The sequence below is a fragment of the Arvicola amphibius genome, chromosome 9, assembly GCF_903992535.2.
Source record: "Arvicola amphibius chromosome 9, mArvAmp1.2, whole genome shotgun sequence".
In the NCBI taxonomy this organism is placed as follows: domain Eukaryota; kingdom Metazoa; phylum Chordata; class Mammalia; order Rodentia; family Cricetidae; genus Arvicola; species Arvicola amphibius.
Genome location: NC_052055.2, coordinates 103,805,417 through 103,824,247, shown reverse-complemented (window position 1 = coordinate 103,824,247; position 18,831 = coordinate 103,805,417). Strand labels below are relative to the sequence as shown.

General features: G+C 52.1%; 1 protein-coding gene across 1 annotated transcript in view; it reads left to right on the top strand.

Annotated features, from left to right (window-relative positions):
* Window positions 1–18,831, top strand: part of Col13a1 (collagen type XIII alpha 1 chain) — a 133,815-nt gene that overhangs the window by 90,499 nt on the left and 24,485 nt on the right. Inside the window, 11 exon segments of the mRNA XM_038343290.1 lie at window positions 6,708–6,752; window positions 8,019–8,051; window positions 10,144–10,170; window positions 13,128–13,214; window positions 13,784–13,837; window positions 14,910–14,954; window positions 15,277–15,345; window positions 16,197–16,220; window positions 17,376–17,438; window positions 18,256–18,300; window positions 18,547–18,690. Coding sequence (XP_038199218.1) covers window positions 6,708–6,752; window positions 8,019–8,051; window positions 10,144–10,170; window positions 13,128–13,214; window positions 13,784–13,837; window positions 14,910–14,954; window positions 15,277–15,345; window positions 16,197–16,220; window positions 17,376–17,438; window positions 18,256–18,300; window positions 18,547–18,690 — 636 coding nt within the window.

Here is an 18,831-nt window from a genome sequence, read left to right as displayed (position 1 = left end):
AGGTGCCAGGGAGAGAGGCAGAGGCCTGGAACCACTGGCCTGGACTGGTAACAGGTGTGTCTGCAGCGGTTGAGGTTACAGTCCCTTCTTGCTCAGGGAAGCCATGGCTTCCTGGAGGCCTTACAGAGCTTTGTGAGCCGTAGCTTCTTGGCACCTTGTTCCCCAGTTGTGTCTAGGGCAGTCAGAGCCCCCTCAGCCCATCCTCTCATGCTCAGTTCCTTATGGTGTCTCTTTGCTAGACCACGCCTCTCTGCTCCTCCTCTTTTCACAGTTTCTAAACAGCCAAGGCCATAACTGCCCCCTCTACGTCCCTGGACCTCCACCCCCCTAGCTACCTCCCAGGTAACCTCAGCACCCCACACTCCCGCCATTCTCCCTCTTCCGGTGACTTCGTCCTATCGCCAATTCCTCCGTGCCTCCTGGTCCACTAGCAGAGGGGTCCCCTGTGAGGAGACAGAACCCCCCCCCCCCCCCGCAATCCTCGTGTCCAAACAGACTCTCGCTTCCCTCCCAATCCTGACACGGAGCGATTGTCACTCATGCTAAGTCAAGTGCGGCCATCCTCTGCGTCTTAGTTCAGCCAAAGTGCAATGGCATCTGTCTCACACCAACCTCACCAGAGCCAGGGCTGAGAGACCATTATCCCCCAGGTGTTAGTACTTTGCATAAAGTTTCACAGTTGGTGAACATGCTGAAATCAGAAGCGCAGTCTCTCCAGCCTGTCTGAAAGCACCTGTGGATCCTCTAGGAGAGGAAGGCTGAATGGCGATCTCCCCCCTTTACCCAGCAGTCTTCTCTTTCTTTCCTCCCACTCTGTGCTTCGTTAAGGTACAAGAAGGAGAAATTAGTTTGGGAGAGGAGTGAACATGGATGTCAGAAAGATGTTCCCCCCCCCCCTCCAAGAGAGCCGTGGTCACCAGTTATGGTGACATGGAGCTGAGAAAGATATGCGCCCGCCCCATGGAGGTCTCTGTGGGAGAAGGGGAGCCCTTGGTGTAGCAGACGGACCTGCCTCATGAGCTCCACTTGCTCTGTCTCCCAGCCTTGGCACACAAGGTGGAGTTTAATTTCTCGGCATGTGAAGTATGAGGATAAGGCACTCACTCCATTGCTCCACTGGCTGGACCAGGTCTGTGTCCTCTCAGCCAGGACAGCAAGGATTACGTCACTACTAGCTCTTTGAGATCAAAACCCTGGGTAACTGGCACCCTTGTGCAGCCCTGTACCTGCCCAGGGCCACCCTCCTGCCTAGACATTGCATATATCGTTGTGTACCCATGCGGTACCTGTTTGGCCCAAGTTGATGGCGACCATCCATCTTAACTCTGCTGCACAAATACAAAGCGTGTTTCGAACATCACACATCACAACCTCAGTTTTCGTTCAGACTAGTGTGGGGCACAAACCTACAAACCTGATGGGAGCTCATCCCCTGGTGCACCCAAGTTAGTACTGTGCCAGGTGCACCCAGACCATCCGCATGGGTCTTTGTAGAAGACCGTAGCTGGACACACATTCTGAAGGAGATAGATAGGTCTGTGGGATGAAGACCAGTGTTGTTAGGAATACTCTGAACCCCTCCCCCATGCCAGGCAGGGTGCCAGGCACTCCACAGGCATCACTTTATTGCCCCGCCCCCTTGTTGAACTAACCTTAAACTTATTAGGTAGCTGAGGATGACTTTGAACACCTGATCCTTCTGACTTCCCGAGTGCTGGGGTTTTATAGCTGTGCTGCCCCACACCTGGCGTATGTGGTTCCAGAGATTGAGCCTAGGGTTTTGTGCATACTAGGCAAGCAATCTACCAACTAAGCCTCCTACCCAGCCCCTGTGCACCATTGTACTGTCTCTGTTAAATCCATCTCCAAAAGTTGGATTTTTTTTGGATAATCTCTAGCAAAGCGTGGATCACAGAGTCTGCCTCCCTCTAGTGCAGAGCTGGGAGGTGGTGACACCTGGTCTTTCTAAATCCAAAGCCCTACTACTCTGAATGACTTTGCTACCCGCGTGTTAGAGCCTCCAAGGGAAATTAGTGTTCTCAAAGGCTTTCTCCCTCATCTTCCCAGGAAGGACATGAGGTGGCAGCTGAAAAGTCCTCTTTGTGGAGACCAAGAGCTTGGCTGGGTTCAGATTTTGCAGGACAGAAGGTTTGGGCACATGGGTACCTCATTTAGATGAGCTGAGAGTGTGCTTTGCCCAGTGGAGAGTGACCCTGGATAGCTGAGCTGGTGCTTGCTTCTAAACCAGCTCTTATCAAACCGTCACTACTTCTGAGTGATCCCTGTGGCCCTCTGGCTCACAGAGGGTCCAAGTGACCCAAGCTCCCTGTGGCATTTCCCGGCAGCAGAGGGAATATAGCATTTTCTGTCAATGTTGGGAAGTCCCAGTGAGGACATCCAGACTCTTGAAATGGGTGCAGATAAGAACAGGGAGACATGGGCCTCAAGGGGACGGGACAGCCCCAGCCCCCACTCCATGACCTCTGGGCTCTGTTCTGCCCTCCAAAGTCCACAGATTAATTAGAACTGACTTTTCCTTTGGAACTGACTACACAACCAACCGATCTCAAATTGCGATTACAAGCCAGCCATCCTTCCAAAGCCCCAAGCCTTCAATGGGGCACCCGACCCAGGAATTCCCTGGATCACTCCCTGCCAGCCCTAATTACCGGAGGACCTGGGATTTCCATGGTTCCTTGGGTTCTTGCTTCTGGGCAGGGAAGCTGGGGAAGTGGGAACTCAGTCACCTTTTTCTCGGAAAAGTATTGGGTCTCCTACCCTCATCTCTCCAGCTTTTCCAACCCAGGAGCTCCCCAGCTTTCCCAGTCCACTCGCCAGACAATCTCCCATCCCCTGCAGAGAACAAAGATGCTATGTCACTGGCCCCTTGTAAGAGAGCCCTGGCCCCGAGTTAGGGAAATCCATTCATGTCCCTTGCCTGCTGGCCCTTTGCTTGGCTGCAGAGCTGACATTGATGCCCCACCCCTATTCCCTCCAGACAGACTTCTTGCCAAGTCCCTGTGCAGCTTGTTCAACAAACAGTAAATCACCAATTAGGAGGCCACACCCGTTGGTCAAGCTTGTGCCATCCTGTCATCTCTGGAAAGGATGGGTCCTCCCACCTAGAAACTTCAAAGGACACAGAAGCTGTTGATACTGGGGGTGGGGACACATGAGGGGCCTCCTAGGAGCTGCGACAGGCTTTCAAAATCACTTAGTGCAGCCCTTACCATGTGTCTCTTGAACCACAATGACTGCAGTTTACCTCCCCCCCCCCACCTGCAGCTTCCACCTATTGTCTTTTGGCACCCTGTTAAAGAGCCAGCGTCCTCCAAGGGTGACTGGCTACCTGGGAGTCACAGTCATCATATGCTGGGCAGTGGAGCCAAGACCCTTTGGGGCACTTGGAGCACCCACTTGCCCAGGTACAGGATGGTCCAGATAGGTTGTGGAGAGCCCCAACACCACCACCAGGGAGCCTCTGGAATCCCTACTGGAAAGGCAAGGCAGAGAGCAATCAAAACCATAGGCTTGGACAGCTGTGAGACCCAAGCTGCAAAGCCAAGCACGGCACTGAGCCAGCAGAGCCAAGCACAGTTCCACCTGCTCCTTTGGAACTGAAAAAACTCAAGAGGGCAATAAGAAAAGGAGAAAAGGAGGCCCTAAATCTCATGAAGACATGCCACGGCTTCAAAGTGTATCAGTGTCCTTCAGCCATGGCCACGCCAGCCCCCGCTTCCCCCTCCGGAGCAGCAGCATCTTGGATCCCGAAGGGTGCCTCGCCCCCAGCCAGGAAGCAATGCTCTCTGGCCTCTCCAGAGGTCAGACAGGGCAGGCCCCTAGGCTGGAGCTGAGCAGTAAAGCTAATGAATGAAGAGAGCCCCGGTGTGGGGTCAGCCAGGCGCCCCTGCTTCCTGCCCAGCAAAAGGGCAGGAGGGAGGGAAGTCCTGAGGCCCTGAGACCAAGATCAACCAAGGGGGGCTGGGGGTGAGGAAGAGGGAGCTCAGCCACCCTACAGAGGACTGCTCCTGAGAAGGAAGTAAGGATGGCTGGTTCTTTTGTGTGCACAGGCTTGCCTTCGCAAGGTCAAGCCAGCTGAGCTAAGGACAATTTGGGTTAGCCCGTGTGCATGGCTTCTCAGCTGCCCTCAGCAGCAGGCTGTCTCTCCCCAGTTGAACCATCCTTGGCCATCTTGGAGGCACAGGAAGGGACAGTGGAACCCCACCAATACCCACTTCTAGACTTCTATCCAAAGCTAAGTTCCTTTTTCTGGAACCGTGGACCAGACCTCTCCTCCCCAGCTCTAACTGACCTCCTTCCCCAGAGCCATGCAAGCAGCCAGGGTGGGGCTGGGGCAGAGCAGGGGGAAAATAGATCCACTTTGATCTCACTGTGCAAAAAAGAAGCGTGGACTCAGAGATAAAAAAAAAAAACCCAGTCACGCTGACACCTAGACCAGAGTCACACACAGGAGGTGGGAAGGATCTCAGAGACCTTGCAGAGAGTTCAGGAATAAACCAGACGGGGGCTTCTGAGCAGCCAGGCCTTCCCAAGGTGATAGTCCTCCAACATCCCTGCACACACAAAGGGACTCTATCTAGGACAGTGGTTTTCAACCTTCCTAATGCTGCGACCCTTTAATACAGTTCTTTACATTATGGTGACACCCCCTCCCCCACCATAAAGTTACTTTGTCGCTACTTTGTAATTTTGCTACTGTTATGGATCATAATGTAAAGATCTGATATGCAACCCCCAAAGTGTGTTGCCACCCACAGGTTAAGAACCACAGGACTAGGGAGGGACTCCTCCTGGCTAAGTCAGAGTGGTGGAGCCCATTGGAATCTTATCAGGGGACCTGATCCTCTAGAAATGAGTGCCACCGAGGACACCGAGGGGCCTTTAAGACCACTGTGGCCAAGATGGCAAAGTTCAGAGAAGGTCCTCCTGCACCCTCTGCTGGCCACAGAGCAGACTTGCCCATGTAGACCCCCTCGGGCACCCTGAGCAGGTCAGGGTGGAAGAGGATTTATTTGGTGTTTGGACATAAAGGTTGGGGGCTTCTGTAGAATTCAGGCACTTAGCTTGAAGATGATGAATGCAGTACAGTATCTGTCCCAGATGGGCAGGAACGTGTGTACAGATGTCGAGTGCACAGCAAGCTGGGCGTGGTGACACTAGTCTGTGACCCCGAATCATCAGGAAGCCGAGGCAGGAGGCTCACAATCCTACCTAGGTGACAAAGTGAACTCAAGGCCAGCCTGCACAGCTTAGTGAGACTGTGTCTCGAAATTAAAGGTAAAGACATCTCATGGGAGTAGAGTTTAACAGTAAAACGATTGCCTAGCATACATGAAGCTCCAGGTTCAGTCCAGTGTTAGGGGTAGAAGATACAATGTGAGGACCCAGAACTAGGACATGGGGACAGTAAAGGGTCTCACAGAGTCCTAAATATGCCTTTGAACTGAGGAAGCAGCAGAGAGTTGTGAGGCCATGCAAGTGGATGGTACTTTCAGGATCACAGTGGTTTATCTTCATCAGGAAACAAGGATGGACACAGACTTCAGAGTACCGGGCTCAGCAGCCCAGGAGCCCCCATGCCTTTTATCTGTGGGCAGTGGAGACCGGGAAGTTAGAAGCCTCATTATCTAGCTCATGTGCTGGGAGGCTTGGAGACACCAGTAGGGAGGGTCTGGCGTGGAGGAAGAGTGGGAGTCGCTCTCGCCTCTGTTGGAGAAGGGAGGGCAGTCCTGTGAGAGTCCGAGCAGATGAAGCAGTACAGGCCAGGGGGGAGCCCCAGTGGGAGTCTGCGTCTGGGCTCTGGATTTCCCTTTCCCCAGCAACAGCAGGCTGGCAGAGCCCTGCTGCATCTTCATACTGGGGTGCCGTGTGGGGTTCAGAGCGTGAGACAAGAGCTATCCCCTAGACAGTTGGATTGAAGTCTTGACTCCCCTTTTTTAGCCCCCCCTTTGTCACTGGCTGTCATCTGACCCGTTTCATGATGGTGTGAGTGCCTTCTTGGTGCCCCCAGCTCCTGCACATCTGATGGTTGCGGGAGAGAGGAAGACCTTGAAAGTAAAGAGGGACAGAGCTGAGATGGCACAGCTCTGCCCACGAACCCTAGAAAAGCTGCAGCATGCGTGTCGCCAGACAATATCAGACAGGGGCTTGGAAAAAATGAACGATAGCTCACAAGCCCCAAGAGCTTGGGAAGAGGAGGCCCTGGGTAAAAGTAGAAGCACATGTCTGACCCAGCAGTGGGCACCATGTTAGCAAACCTGCTGGGGATGGAAAGGTCTGTGGAAGGTAAGTAGCCACATGGCTGCTCTTGCCACAGGCTGACTCCAGGCCCAGCATCATTGAGGCAGAAGCATCCTCAGCTGCAGATCTAGTTCGAGGGCATCTCCCTGACTAGGTTTAATCTCTCTCTCTCTCTCTCTCTCTCTCCCTCTCTCTCTCTCTCTCTCTCTCTCTCTCTCTCTCTCTCTGTTCTTGTTAATTTCAACCCCCATCCTCCTCTTCGTCTCTCTCTTTCTCCTCTACACCTATGACTCGAGTCTTCCTGCAAGATGGTGTCACGGAACTGAGGGAAGTGGCCCATGTGGTTGCTGCCATGGCAGGGTCCCCTGAACCCATGGGGGTTGGATGCTCAAGCTTGTGGGCCATAATGCTGAGTCTAATCCTTTTCTCGTGGTTTCTCTTTCCAGGGAGAACGGGGCATGCCGGGAATGCCCGGCAAGCATGGAGCCAAGGTACCCATCCCTCCCTGTGCATATTCCTCTCCAAAACTCTGGGAACCTTAGTTCCTTCTTGGATCCCTTTCTTCTCACAACCTGTTGGGAACACGGGATCTGCACTCCCTCAACCACCCCCCTTCCTATATCTTTCTTTCCTAACATGAGTGAGGCTAATGTGATGTGGCTCTGGTTGCCTCCTAGACTTTATGGTTCATAAATACCCTTCTCAGTTATCAGTTCTAGTATGGTCCTGAGATCCAAAGAAAACAAGAATCCCAACATCCTCCTCTTGGGCATGATGATGATGTATATAGTGTTCTATCTGCACACCAGAAGAGGGCACTAGATCTCATTACAGATGGTTGTGAGCCACCTTGTGGTTGCTGGGAATTGAACTTAGGACCTCTGGAAGAGCAGCCAGTGCACTAAACCTCTGAGCCATCTCTCCAACCCCTCTTGGGCTTTTCTAAGTGGAACTTTGAACAACATTGTCACCTCAAAGTATGTGGCCTTGGGGAAATATGAAAATGAATTTCGCAAACCAGATGTAGTGGTACACACCTGTGATCCAGCACTTGGAAGGTGGAGATAGGAGGATCAGGAGTTCAGGACCAGCCTGTACAACTACACATAAATAGAGTGGTGCATGCCTATAAGGCACTGGGAAGAGGGAACAGGAGGGTCCTGTGAGCTTGCTGACCAGCCGGTCTAGACAGCCAGTGAGCGCCAGGTTCAGTGAGAGAGCCTGCCTCAAAAACTAAGGTAGAGAGCAATAGAGGAAGAACCTGGCATTGACCGCTGGCCTCCACACGTGTTTACATGGGGTATATCCCTCCAAACACATGTGCATACACACATACACAACACACAAAGGAAGGAGTGGGGTTTGCTCCCGGTTCTTGAGGGCCGAGGTCTAGAGAGCTGTGAGTGGCAGTAGCCCCACTTATACAGAAGGGTGCACTCTGCTTTGGCGAAACCAGTGCCTTCCTATGGTGTTGCTTGGTAGTCACCACCCTTTGTCCACGGGGACCTACGAGCCCAAGCTTCTCTGTCCCCACTGTACATTCCAGTGAAGTCCAGTAGTTCGGCAGATCGACAGCCCATATTCCATCCTCAAGTGCGTTCTTGGGGTGCCAAGCTCAGTTTGTCACATTCTCCCACATTAGGGCATTGCTGGTTGTCAGTCAGCAGAAACGCGCAGGCTGGAAGGCCAGGCAGAGCGGCTTGGCCAGCTGCCTCTGAACTCAGAGACCCTCATGCCTATTTTTTTTTCTCTACCAGGGGGCTCCTGGGATCGCCGTGGCCGGATTGAAGGTTGGTAGACACTGTCGCTCTATGTATTAGGGGCAGAGTATCATGAGACCACAGAGCTGCGGCACAGGGGCTCAGCGGCATTGCAGCGGGACCCAGGGGAGAAAAACGGTTTCAGCCAGGTCTCCAGCCTCCATTCAGGGCCTCCTTAGTCTGGCACTGAGAGAAGCCAGGTCTTTCCCAAACTCAGAACCAGCTTCCACGGGCTTCCAAAGTCTACGAGAGAAGAGCCAACGTCTTTTTCCTGAACCCTTAATGCTTCATCCCTTTAATGCCAGTGGCCCTACAGACTGCCCCAGCCACACAACGGTCACCCACATTCAGAGGGCCTAGTTTGATCCTATGCAAGTTCCCTCACACAGTCTGGAGTCAATGAGCTACCATTACCTCAGGTCAGTTGTTTCTGTGGGTATCCCCATCATGGTCTTGACCCCTTTGCTCATATTATCACTCTTCCCTCTCTTTGACTGGACTCTGGGAGCTCAGTCCAGTGCTAACTGTGGATCTCTGCATCTGCGTCCATCACTTGACAGATGAAGTTTCTATGTTGACAAGGTAGTAATCAATCTGATTACAAGGAAAGGCCAGTTCAGGTATTCTCTCCACTATTGCTTAGAGTCTTAGCTGGGGTCATCCTTGTCAATCCCTGGGAATTTCCCTAGTGCCAGGTTTCTTGCTAGATCCATAATGACTCCCTCAATGAAGATACCTCTTTCCTTGCTCTCCCTCTCTGTCCTTCCCCCATGTCAGCCATCCCATTCCCTCATGTTCCCCTCCCTCTTCCCTTCTCCTCTTCCCCTCCCCTTCTGCCCTCCCTTCCCCCCTCCACAGACACCCCCAATTTTCTCAGGAGTTTTTGTCTATTTCCCCTTACCAAGGGGATCCATATATGTCTCTCTTAGAATTCTCCTTGTTACCTAGCTTCTCTAGAGCCATGGACTATAGGCTGGTTATCCTTTGCTTTATACCTAATATCCACTTATGACTGAGTACATACCGTGTTTGTCCTTCTTGATCTGGGTTACCTCACTCAGGATGATTTTTTTTCTAGTTCCATCTGTTTGCCTGCAAATTTCAAGATGTTGTTTTTTTACCACTGAGTAGTACTCCACTGTGTAAATGTACCACATTTTCTTTACTCGTTTTTCAGTTGAGGGGTATCTAGGTTGTTTTCAGGTTCTGGCTATTACAAATAATGCTGCTATGAACATAGTTGATCAAATGTCCTTGTGGTATGAGTGTGCATACTCTGGGTATATGCCCAAGAGTGGTATTCCTGGGTCTTGAAGTAGGTTGATTCCAATTTTCTGAGAAACTACTTTGATTTTCCAAAGTGGCTGTACAAGTTTGTACCCCCACCAGCAATGGAGGAGTGTTGCCCTCACTCCACATCCTCTCCAGCATAAACTGTCATCAGTATTTTTGATCTTAGCCATTCTGACTAGTGTAAGATGGTATCTCAGAGTCATTTTGATTTGCAGTCCCCTGATGGCTAAGGATGTTGAGTGTTGTCTTTTGGCCATTTGAGATTCTTCTGTTGAGAATTCTCTGTTTAGATCTCTACCCCATTTTTCAGTTGAATTATTTGGTATTTTGTTACCTAGTTTTTTGAATTCTTTATATATTTTGGAGATCAGTCCTCTGTTTGATGTGGGGTTGGTGAAGATTCTTTCCCATTCACTTGACTGCCATTTTGTCTTATTGACTGTGTCCTTGGCAATTCTCAACCCATGGATAATAACCCCTTTGTGGGTCATATGACCCTTTCACAGGGGTTGCCTAAGACCATCAGGAAACAGAGATAAACATTATGATTCATAACAGTAGCAAAATTGCAGTTGTGAAGTAGCAACAAAAATAACTTTATGGTTGGGGGTCACCACAACATGACGAACTGCATTAAAGGGATGAAGCATTAGGAAGGTTGAGAACCACTGATCTAGGGGAAAATGAGACCCTTGGGAACAGCCTCCCAGAAGGCCTTTGTCCTGTAGTTTCCCCTGAGCAGAGGAAGTGCCCCTCCCTCCAAGCAGAGAGCCCTTGTTCCCCCTTTGACTCTCTCTCTCTTCACTGGGACTTCTTTGTTTCCACACAGGGCGAGCCTGGGACTCCAGGAGCCAAGGTACTGACGAAAAGGGAATCCTGCGGGGCATAGAAAAATGAGATTGACTGCGGGGTGAGGCCGACAGGGACCACCAATTTGCTTCTGCCCCCCTGAAGTCCAGCCAGGGTGTATGTGAGCAGACTGCAAGGAATCTCCTCTTTCCTAGCCCCGCCTGCATGCGTGGCAGCTGCTGGGGGAAGGGGAAGGGCCAGGAGGCCATGATATACTGTCCCCCCCGCACTTTACCTGGTGTCTCATCATATCTGGAACAATAACATGTTCATGTAGCATGACAGAAATATCCAACTAACTTGAAAATCATTGTGTTAAAAAAAAAATCTTCCATGGAGTCAGGCCAGGTGCACAGGCTAGAATTTTGCCTCCATGGGAGGCTGAGGCAGGAAAGTCCCAAACTCAAATCAAGCACACTCAACTTGGCAAGACATTTGGTCAAGAGAAGGATAAAAGAAGGCTAGGGATAGTGGATGTGTGCTTATCTGGCAAGCAGGAGGCCTGGCTGCTCAATGTGCTCTGGGAAATCCTGAAAAGCCAATGCGGTATGCAGTCCCCATATATTTATCTGAACACCTCTTGTTTACAGGGAACCTGGGGATAGTTGTCTGGAAACCCTGGTATCTGATTCCACCCCATCCTCCCCTCACCACCATGACCTTTTATCAGTGGCTTTCTCTTATCACTGAGAGAGATGCAAGGAAGCTAGGGCCCCAGATGCACTGGGAAAGAAGGGACAGAGGGTAGGACAGAATGCCTCAGGGGACACCAGCCCCATGGGCTCCACCCTGTAGCTACTGTGCTGAGTAGGCATGATGTGGAAGAAAGGGATGTGCCATGGACCAGCCAACCTGGGGACACAAACCCTTCCAGAAGTCCTTGGCTACCAGTGAAAGGCCAGGGGACAAGGACCCTACCTCGTCATCTTGTTGCCAGGCATTTCTGTAGATAGGATGTCTCTTTCGCTCTAGCTATTGGGAGTGCCAGGCTAAAACCCACCCCAGGGGCAGCCCAGACAAGGTTGGGCAGTGGGGAGCTAGTCAGACCTTCCTTTTCCCCACTCCCAGTCGTCCTTACTAGGCTTCTGCCTGGCTCTCTACCTCCTTTCCTGCCTCCATACCCTGTCACCAAGCAGTCTGTACCCAAGGGCAAGCTGCCGGGAGATGACACCTACAGTCTCAGTGTGCCATCTTTGCTGGCTCCGGCTGGAAAGATCATTAAGGTTGTGGCCCTAGAGTCCCCAGATCATGTTCTTGTATACAGGAATGGCATTACCACACTCTGCACTGTTGAGACAAGAATTCTAATGCCAACCTGCATCAACTCCCTGCTGGTTGTTGGTGGGGTGGCATTTCCATTGGGCACTGCTCTGGAGTGAACTACGCCACCCCACCCCAATTCATATGCTGAAGCCCAGAGCCCCAAGGTGTCTGCACTAGAAGATAGGGCTTTTAGGGGATAATAAAGGTTAAATGAGGTCACAAGGATGGGACCCTAACCTGATGGCACCGGTAGACTTATCAGAAGAAGATAGTTTTCCTCTTTGCCAAGTGAGAACAGACAGAAGACAGCTAGGAGAGCATGTCCCTTCTCCCTCACACAGGCACCCAGATGGCAGTTGGGCATGATAAGAGATTAGACCTCTGCTATCTCAGCCACCCAGGCCTGGTATTTTGTTACGACACAGTGCTGGGTCATACAGACACTGTGGAGGCTGTGGAGGCAAAGTGAAGACGGTACCCTAACAGGTGGGCCACGCGAGACCTGGAGGAGACTGGCTCTGCCGGTTAGCTCAGAAAGGGGCCGTCCTAAGTCACCTGTCTCGAGGCAGACTGGCTCCACCTATGAAATGAAGCTTGGATTCCAGTAACCCTACCAGGCTCAGCAGTTTGTGCCGTGGGGACAGATAGCTTAGTTCTTCAACGCTGAACAGAGCTGAAGCAGGGAATGGTGAATCAACGACCCACAGACCAAACAAATCAACAGCAGAACTTCCAGCCTCTCAGCGCTGGAGGCAGGAGTCCAAGGGCAGATGGGGGGGGGGGGGGAGTACGTTCTGAAGCCTTTTGCTCTTGAGTGATTTAGGACAGTTTGCAGAAGCCTCACCTCATCTACTTCCATTTTCACGAATCAGCTGTGTGTCTGTCTGTCTGTCTGCAGACTTCCCCATCCTATGATGTCATGGGAAAATGGGGTCCTATCTCCTCCAGTGTGATCCCCTTCATATTTGATCTTAACTGATCCTCAGTTACCCAATTTCCCAAACAGGTCATTTTCTGAAGTACTAGAGGTTAGGACTTCAACACCAAACTTTGCTGGAACACAATTTAGTCCACAACACAAGCTTCTCAAAAAGGACATTCTGGCCTATGGGTTCTGTCTAGAGGCAAGAGAAGGCAGACAGAAAAGACGGGCCAGTGGGGGGGGGGGACGGGGACAAGGGAGCAGACATAAAGGCAACAGTAAAGTGGATACAAGGGGGAATTCCCAAGCTCTGACTTTCCAAACTGCTCTCCTCTCCCTTCCAGGGGCTCCCAGGAGAGGGGGACTCAACTGTGTACTGTGCCCAGGATTTCTGTTCCATCCTGAGAGTTCTAAGAGCCAGGCTCACATGGGAACAGAGCAGGGGTGTCGGCCATTGCCCGTACGAAGAGCATTAGGAAAGAATAAGTCAGGATGGAGGTCCAACAGGAAGCAGAGGCCAAGGAGGGGCTGATAGACAAGAGCCAGGGGGCCACAAGGGAGGCAGAGGCAGGTGTATCTCTGTGAGTGCGAGGCCAGCCTGGTCTACAAAGCGAGTTCCAGAATAGCCAGAGCTACACAGAGAAACCTGTCTTGAAAACAAAACAAGAAGGGCTAGGGGAGCAGTGCTCTAAGACGGTAGGGCACTGCCTCCCCAGACATCCTGAAGAAGCTGTTCTCAGTCTCCCTCTCCTCCTCCCTCTCCCCCTCCCCCTCCCCAGGGAGAAAAAGGTGATGCAGGCAATGCCATTGGAGGAGGCAGAGGGGAGCCTGGCCCCCCAGGGCTCCCTGGGCCCCCTGGGCCAAAGGTGAGTCTTTGCTGGCATCTGTGTCAATAGAGATGTGGAGCCCCAAAGAGGAGCAGGTAGATAGAACAAGGAGGGCAAGGTGTTAAGCACGTGAGGTTGCTGCCTTCCCAGCATCCTAGAGAAACGTTCCAGCCTAACTCAGCAGGAGCTGTGACCTTGCCAGAGGCGGCAGCACCACCACCCCATGCTCTTGAACCTAGGGTCACAGGCCATGAGGTTGTCACAGTTTGGGTCTCAATGGGGACTTGGGGATGCCTGGCCACCGTGTCTATGTCTTCTGATATAAAGGGAGGAGAGTTAGAAAGCTGTGTCCCCAAACTCTGGTCCACTTTCCAGGGCCACTAAAAGAAGTGCTGGAGTGGCCTCTGCCTTCATGTCTCTCCCGACACAGCCCATCCTGAACTCACGGGGTTCTCTACACTGATTCCCAAGGCCTTTGTGTCCCCTTCTGTTGCCCAGGCAGGCAGGACCTGGTATAGTCCTGGTATAGTCTTTCCAACAGACCTATGGCTCTCCAGTGTCTGACCTGGCTGCACAGTGTGTCCTTACCTTCTTTCTCTGCTTCCCAGGGAGAAGCTGGTGTGGATGGCCAGGCTGGACCTCCAGGACAGCAAGGAGACAAGGTAGAGTCCCCCACAATCAGGAACAACACGATGAGGATGGCTAGGGGTGTTCAAACACAACGCAGGAATCCAACCATCACTAGTCTGACTTGACCCCAGTGCTGACCCTGGGCTAGCCAGCAATGGTTCCTGATACCATCTTGTGACTGGAACCTCAGAGAAGCAACCTCTGAGACAATGGGCGTGCAAAAGCCTACCTGGAGAATGGAACATTTCAGCTGGGGAACGAGTCTGAACCCTGGCTTATAGTAGCTTCCCAAGCCATAGATCTAGATGGAGAACTCCTTCCTCTCTGGCTCTCCCTGCCTCTTTCACAGGCCCATGATAACCAAAATGCTGAGATTGGAGGCACACAGAGGACAGTTCCTCAAAGGGGCAGCATTCAAGTTCTCTTTATCGTTGACTTTGTGTTTTGCCTTCAAAGGTCACGGGAAAACTAGATGTGTGATTTGTCCTTCACTTGACACCACTGTTCTATCTATTCCATGTCACTTGGTCCTATTTCCATTAGGAACAGCCCCCAGCCCCTAGCCCACCCTAGGACATCAGTATCCCTCTAGCGGTGGCATCCCTGGACTCTGTGTTTCACCCTGTGGTTCCCTCTGTCCCAGGGAGAGTGGTCCCTAAAAATGTCACATGGGCTCATTGAGGCCATCACTGGACACCAGAAAATGAGCCCCTGCAACCAGTGCAGAATGGAAGTCAGAGGAAGCAAAGAGCTAAAAACCCACTGCCAAGGTTGTGACTGGTTTAGGGAACTGGAAAAAAGGTGGCCAAAGGGACAGAGGAGAATCTCTAACAACAGGGCAGAAAAGAAGGGATATCATTAAGTGCAAAAGAAGTAGGATCCCAGGTAACTCAAACTCGGAGGAAGAAAGTGTGGGCAACGTTAGGGATGTTTCTGGAAGGGGGCAGAGCCAGCACTGAAGCATACAGGTTTGTCCTGTTGGTTTAATCCGAGATGAATGGTCTGCCTGGCCCCTCTGTGACCCCTGAAGTGTAGCTCACTTGAGGACATCAATGTTCGCACCTTCAGCCCTTACCAACCACCTCACTCATTTGTCTGCCACAGGGGCAGCCAGGAGCAGCTGGGGTGCAGGGACCAGCTGGCCCCAAGGTATGTTCGTCTACCTGGAATTGTAGCACGAAGGGACTTGACCCTGAGCTCGTGGAGAGCTGGGAAGGGAACCGTGCGCTGTCCCTAGGAGGGAGGTCTGCTTAGCCATGGTGGCTAGACCCATCCATCTCTGGGTCTGTGTAGTTTAAGCTCAAGCACACACTGCTCGTTTCTTCCACAAGGCCTTGAGCACCCCGGCAAACAGCCCCAGATGCTCTGTGCCACCCCGTGTCCAGGCAGCTACAGGGACCGCCACCATAGGCTGCAGGCTCTCAGGCCCCTCCTGTTCCAGGCTCTGACCGAGCCCTCCTCTGCCTTCTAGGGTGCCAAGGGTGAACCCGGGAAGGGAGAGATGGTGGATTACAATGGAAACATCAATGAGGCGCTTCAGGTGAGTGGGCTCCACTCTAGAGGCTGGCGATCTCCAAGTCCTAGTGGAGGTCTTAGTCCAGCTGGTTAAACTTGGCTCTGGCGGAGCAAAGAGCCATTGGGAATCCCCTTCTTCCCATAAAATGCCACCCCTCGGTGCTCTGGGGGCTCATGGCTTGTGAGCACCCCCTTCACCTGGTAGGAGCTGCCATTGCCTGTCTGAAACACAGTTTTCCAGCAGTTTCGTCCTGTTTCAAGTTCATGAGCCCCCGTCTTTTAAATAGGTGCCCCTGTCTTGGCACATTCACTCATGGCTGGCTCATGGTGGCAGTAAGTGGAAGAGCTGTCCCATGTGCTGAAGGGTTTTTAGCACATTTCAGCCCACTAGACTGGCAGCCCCCACACCCCGTCTTTAATGGGGACCAGGCAGTTCCGGAGCTCCAGTGTTTGAAGCTGTGTGGAGGTGTAGGAGTCTTTGTCAGGTCCAACAGGTCAGCTGCCTGCTGAGCTTTAAGGAAGTGCTTTGCCAGCCTCTGCTCTGGGTTCTGGGAGGAAAGGAAAGAATAGGTGAAGCCCCTGCAGGAATTAAGAAAATGAGTGCTATGTCCTTCTCGCCTTCAGTTAAGAGCTCACACCCCACACAGTAAGCAGGTCTAGTCCACCCAGGACAGCATTGAGCTTTTGAGAGCCCCCATCTGGATGTTTTCCATCCAAATGACAACCCTTTGGGATGTGTGGGGGTGGCACAGCCCCAAGAGCCCAGCTGTGAGGTCTTCTCCGCCCCGTGCCTTCAGAGGGACTTGACTGCAGAGGAGGGCTGGCAGCTGGAGCCTGTTGTCCTCCAGCTGATTGGCCTGTGTTTTTTTTTTTCAGGAGATCAGGACACTGGCCTTGATGGTAAGTCGCACGCACTCCTCCCTGGTTTTCCCTCAGGCGCTGGGTTGGGCATGGAGAGGACAGTCTAGAGTTCTGACCTCCAGAAGGCATGAACTGAGCTTCTGGGTCATGCCAGGCAGACAGTGCAACAAGCCTGGAAAGGGGAGGGAACTGTGTGTCCCTCTATCAGGGCTATTGGTGGTGACAGTTCCTCATCTACACAATGGTTCACACAGGCACAATGTGATGTGGACTCTGGATGGTATTTACCATCTCTGGGGCATAGTTTCTCTCTCTCTCTCTCTCTCTCTCTCTCTCTCTCTCTCTCTCTCTCTCTCTCTGGAAAATGAGTAGCAGCTGTCTATGCAGTTTCAGTATCTGTGCCTGGAAAAACCCTGCAATTCCATGCTGGGTTCCACATGTGCCAACCAGCGGCAGGCTCGAGGGAAACATTTGTAGTTATGACAACTGTCACCAACTCCAGCCTCCACGGTGGAGAAGGAAAGGGGCCCCAAGGTTCCAGAAGTGTGGGAGTCTCTGTTCCTCTAATATTTGGAAACTATGCAGCAGGATGACACACAAGGTGACTCACACCTGTAGACCTAGGACTCAGGAGGCAGAGACAGGAGCGTCACCCCCAAGTTCAGGGCCAGCCTGGTCTATGAAGTGAATTCTGACCCAGCTGGAGCCACTGATAAGACCTTGTATCAGACAAATTCTATTTCCAGGGACACCTCATCCCTGGACACTGATACAAACCATAACGTTCCAGAACCAATGAACTTCATATGGGAACATTAAAATATATTATTTTAAAAGGCCACTAGAGGTAGGGGGGATAGCTCAGTTGATAACATGCTTGCTGGACTTTTGAACATGAAGACCCAAGTTTGATCCCTAGAACCCACATAAAAAGCCAAGCATTGGGCCCGGGAGATAGCTCAGCATGTGAAGCTGTTTACTGCACATACCTGGTGACCTGAATATCATCAAGGGGAAAAAAAAAGAGAACCAGCTCCCAGAAGGTTGTCCTCTGACCTCCACATTTGTGCTATAGCTTGTGTGTGCATGCATGAGTATACACACACACACACACACACCCCTGAGGAAATGTTACATAGAGCCCTCTGGTGACAGCCACCCCTTCTGCTATAAAGTTCTAGCTTTCCTTTCTAGGGTCCTCCTGGTCTTCCTGGACAAACAGGCCCACCTGGACCTCCAGGGAGTCCAGGTCAAAGGGTAAGACTTGCCCTGTTGAGGGGTGAGTACTGGAGAGGTGGGGACTGGGAAGGTGTGGGGGGGCATGTTCTGTGATTCTCCTATCTTCCCAGGACCACCACACTTGCCTGTCATTCCTCTCTGTACCTTAGGCCCTACCACTCATTCCATTTCCCTCACTCCCAGCCTCAAGCTCTGCCATTCTTCCCTGGTAGTTAGCCTTTGGTCTTGTGCTTCAGAGAAGCCCTCAGATACAGTGGGACCTGGAACATAGCCCTGGTGGCAGCCACCAGACCCAGGTTACCCCTTTCCGGCTCTCAACCTCCCTCACTCAGTGCCTTTGCCATTATTCTCATCCTCTGCCAACCCTTTTGGTGGCTTTTCTGGAAGAAACCTTGTGTTTTCTCTCTGCCTCTGAGAGCCTGACCTCCTCCAGGTACCCTTCTCCAGGAAGTCACTACAGATGCATCCAGCAGAATTAGCAGCCTCTCTCCTCTGCTCCTTCCCACATCATGTTACCACTTCCTCCCAGATCCCAACCTAAACGAGGAAGGGTCAGAGATTGCTGTGAAGTGGATAGGAACCTCCTGTAGACAGTGAGGACAGGAGGGTTGGGCTAAGGTAACCAGGGCTCTCAGAGACAGCCGTGTGACACTGTGGCTAAGACATGAGTCACGGGATAATCAGTTCCCCCCACCACCATACTCTGGGATCCTGATCTGTGACACCAAGGCAATCAAAGGTGTGCCTTCCAGGCGCTATGGGGGCAGAGGCAGGGTACCAAGGAGGTGAGCATTAGTGTCTTTACTCTAAACCGTTTCTGTTGCCCCTGCTGCAGGGGGAGATTGGACTGCCAGGCCCTCCAGGACATGATGGGGATAAGGTAAACAACACTGTCTACAGCAAGAATTCTGCAAGTGGTTCTCACCCAGGGAGTGTGGGCAGGAGGGCTCAGGAGCAGGCCCAACCAGGGAAAGTTAGGAGGGTCAGGAAGAGCCAGCCTGGGGATCTCTATGAGTTCCCACTCAGTGCCAGTGACCCCAGCCTTTGACCACCAAGCCTTTTCTGATCTCTCCCTCCCTCCTTTCTCCATTAATATCCCTAAGAAGTGCCGTTAATATTTCTATAGGGACCTCGAGGAAAACCAGGAGATATGGGGCCCGCTGGCCCTCAGGGACCCCCAGGAAAAGATGGGCCTCCGGGAATGAAGGGAGAGACCGGACCCCCAGGGAGCCCTGGGGAGAAAGGGGAGACAGGACAAGCAGGCCCCCAGGTAAGTGTCTGGACAGCTAGCACCCTGCATGCACCACCTCCAGCCTGACATGGGCTCTGCATGCTGCCAGCTGCTCCCGAGTTCAGAGAACCAAGATTTACTTTACTGCTGCTCACTTATGAAGGCTGGTATCCTGGTATC